The 2399-nt window shown below is 50.4% G+C and overlaps 1 protein-coding gene across 1 annotated transcript; it reads right to left on the bottom strand.

The window, feature by feature from the left end:
- Positions 1–233: 233 nt before the first annotated feature.
- On the bottom strand, positions 234–2397 carry SMIM19 (small integral membrane protein 19; the record flags this gene model as incomplete). The annotated part of the gene is made up of 3 exons (XM_010709580.2): positions 234–1085; positions 2086–2210; positions 2303–2397. Coding segments are annotated over 3 exons (285 nt in total), but the record flags the coding sequence as incomplete, so codon positions are not given.
- Positions 2398–2399: the final 2 nt, after the last annotated feature.

The following is a 2399-nucleotide window of genomic DNA, read 5'->3' as shown; positions in this document are numbered from 1 at the left end:
CAACAGCAGCCGGCGCGGCCCGGAGGCGGAAGCAGTGGCAGGAAGTGAGATCGATGCGGAGGGGGCGCCACTTCCGGCGGGGAGGGGGAGCTGAGGCTCGGGCAGCGCTGCAGCGCGGACCCCTAGCGCGGAGGCGATACCCGCAGCCGCAGAAGTATACCTGTCTTTGGGCGCGTTCCGAGCCGTCAGTCTACCCAAATGCTGCAGTGCCACGAATTCGCGCAGATACGTCCTCAAGTATTACTCATGGTTAGATGCCTTTATTAAAGTCATTTCTGAAGTATTCTTTAAATTAACCAATCTAATGATCTACAGTGGGGAACTAAAAAAAAAAGGGCGTGAGGCCTCTTCGGGCTGAACCGTGCTTTTTGGTACTGGTTCTGTTTACACAAATATTTACAGACAATCTGCTCTTTAAACCAGTTGACAAATGTAGCTAGCTCCTGTTGCTATAGCGTTACAGCACTTGTTATAAGCAGCACTTGAACCCGCAGCTCACTGTGTACTTCTGAGCTTCTCCAGGAAAGGCTCACAGCAGTGTGTACAAACTGACACGGAGACCACAATGTTCCTGCACTGCAGCCAGTGCTACGGCCATGGCTCTCAGCCGCCCGCCCACACTGGGCAGAGAGGCCAGCATCCTCACCCACATTTACTGAATGCATTAAGGAATTTCAGCACTGCTTGGCTGAGGAACCAGGCAAATTCCTGGCAGTCCGGTACTGCCTTACTTCCTTTACAGTACCATTTGTGGAACTGATTTCCAAGGTGCACACAGGACTGCACCTCTCTGCCTTCAGAAGCTTCTCTGAGCAGCTCTGTCCTGTGCTGGGTACTCTCATTCAGAAGGCATTCCATTTACTTCATGAGGCTCAGAGAAAAGCTACCAAGAACAGAGCTTTGAACACTCCACCCCTTTCTTCTCCCCCTTGCATCGATTAAGAGGCATTGAAAATAGCTCCACACCAACTGGCACTGTCAGCTCTGGAAATAAGTCCTGAGTTCCTACAGCTGCAGGCTTTACTCCACTGACAGCTGTACGCTTTCAGTCTGTTTTGGTGGCTGCTGCTGCTCATATTTTCTTGCTGGAAAAAAAAAGAAACACTGATCAACACAAATTACAATACCAACATATATATTTATATATACACGTATGTGCATGTGCATCTATGTAAGTATGTAAATATGATTCAAGCAAGAGAGATCTGAGATTATAGAATGTTGTTTCATAGTTCAGCTGCATGACAAGTCTCAGTCACCATACAGAATTTGTCCTTTAGCATGTGGCCTTGGAAGGTCTGAGCAGCAGCGTCACACCAACACATCAGGGCATAGATGGCAAAGAAATACCATTCCATTCAGATACCTTTGTTAAAAAAAAATATTCAATTAAAGACTGTGGCTTCAGAAGTACTATTCTGAACAACTTGTTAGTCACCCAATAACTCTCCACTGGTCTCTGCAGCACAGGAGCCACGTACTAACAATGACATTTACTTCAAAAGCAACCTGGTTAGCAAGACAAAGGAAGATCAAAGCATTGTGCACAGTGCAACACACAACAAATGCCAGCTGGCATTCCTCTATAGGTAGTATGACCATTTTGTTGCATACAATGTGGTGGCCTTGTTTGACAACCTTGAAGTTTACGAGGTGGTTTCGGCTCACTATGTTTTCCTTACCCATCTTCTGGTGCTTACATGGTAAGCGTGAGGCAAATGCAGGCGTTTTGCCAAGCTGGGAATGCAGAATATCAGAGCCATAAGCCTCTCTCCCATCTCAATCCTGATACTCAGCATTCAGACAGGAGTGGCAACACTTAGTGATATAGTAAAATTCTCATTTATTTTCAGCTTGAGAAGTGGAATTACTCATGACTCCACAGGCAGTCCTCTGCAGTCTGAACCTGCATCCACTTTTTGACAACTGCACACTGACAGCAATTCCCTCACGCTGTCCTTAGGCCACAGAGCAGCGCCCTGGGCTCCTGCGGAACCCCAGCACACAGGGCCAGGCCCCACCTGACAGCCCTACAGGGTTGCCCCACGCAGGAGCCCCCTCGGGGCCGGGCTGAGCCGCCCTTACCGATGGAGTACATCTCCAGCTGTTGCCGCAAGCGGATCTTCTTCATGCTGTTGTAGAAGTTGGGCTCGGGCGGCGCCTCGGCAGCAGGGGGCAGAGTGAAGATGCGCAGGATCCTCCTCTTGTTCCTGCGGGGGCACGGCAGCACGGTCACGCGTGGGGTGACCACGGGCTGCCCCTTCCCTTCCTTTCCTTTCCCCTTCCCCTCTCACCCCCTTACCGCCGCGTATAGACGAGCAGGGCGAGGCTGGCCAGCACCACCAGCAGGTACACGTTGGTGGCTTCGTTCCAGGCCTCGTGCACCGAGTAGTCGATGG

The sequence above is a fragment of the Meleagris gallopavo genome, chromosome 4 (genome assembly GCF_000146605.3).
Source record: "Meleagris gallopavo isolate NT-WF06-2002-E0010 breed Aviagen turkey brand Nicholas breeding stock chromosome 4, Turkey_5.1, whole genome shotgun sequence".
NCBI classification, from domain to species: domain Eukaryota; kingdom Metazoa; phylum Chordata; class Aves; order Galliformes; family Phasianidae; genus Meleagris; species Meleagris gallopavo.
Note: the sequence above shows the minus strand (reverse complement) of the source record. Positions and strands in the feature narration are given on the sequence as shown.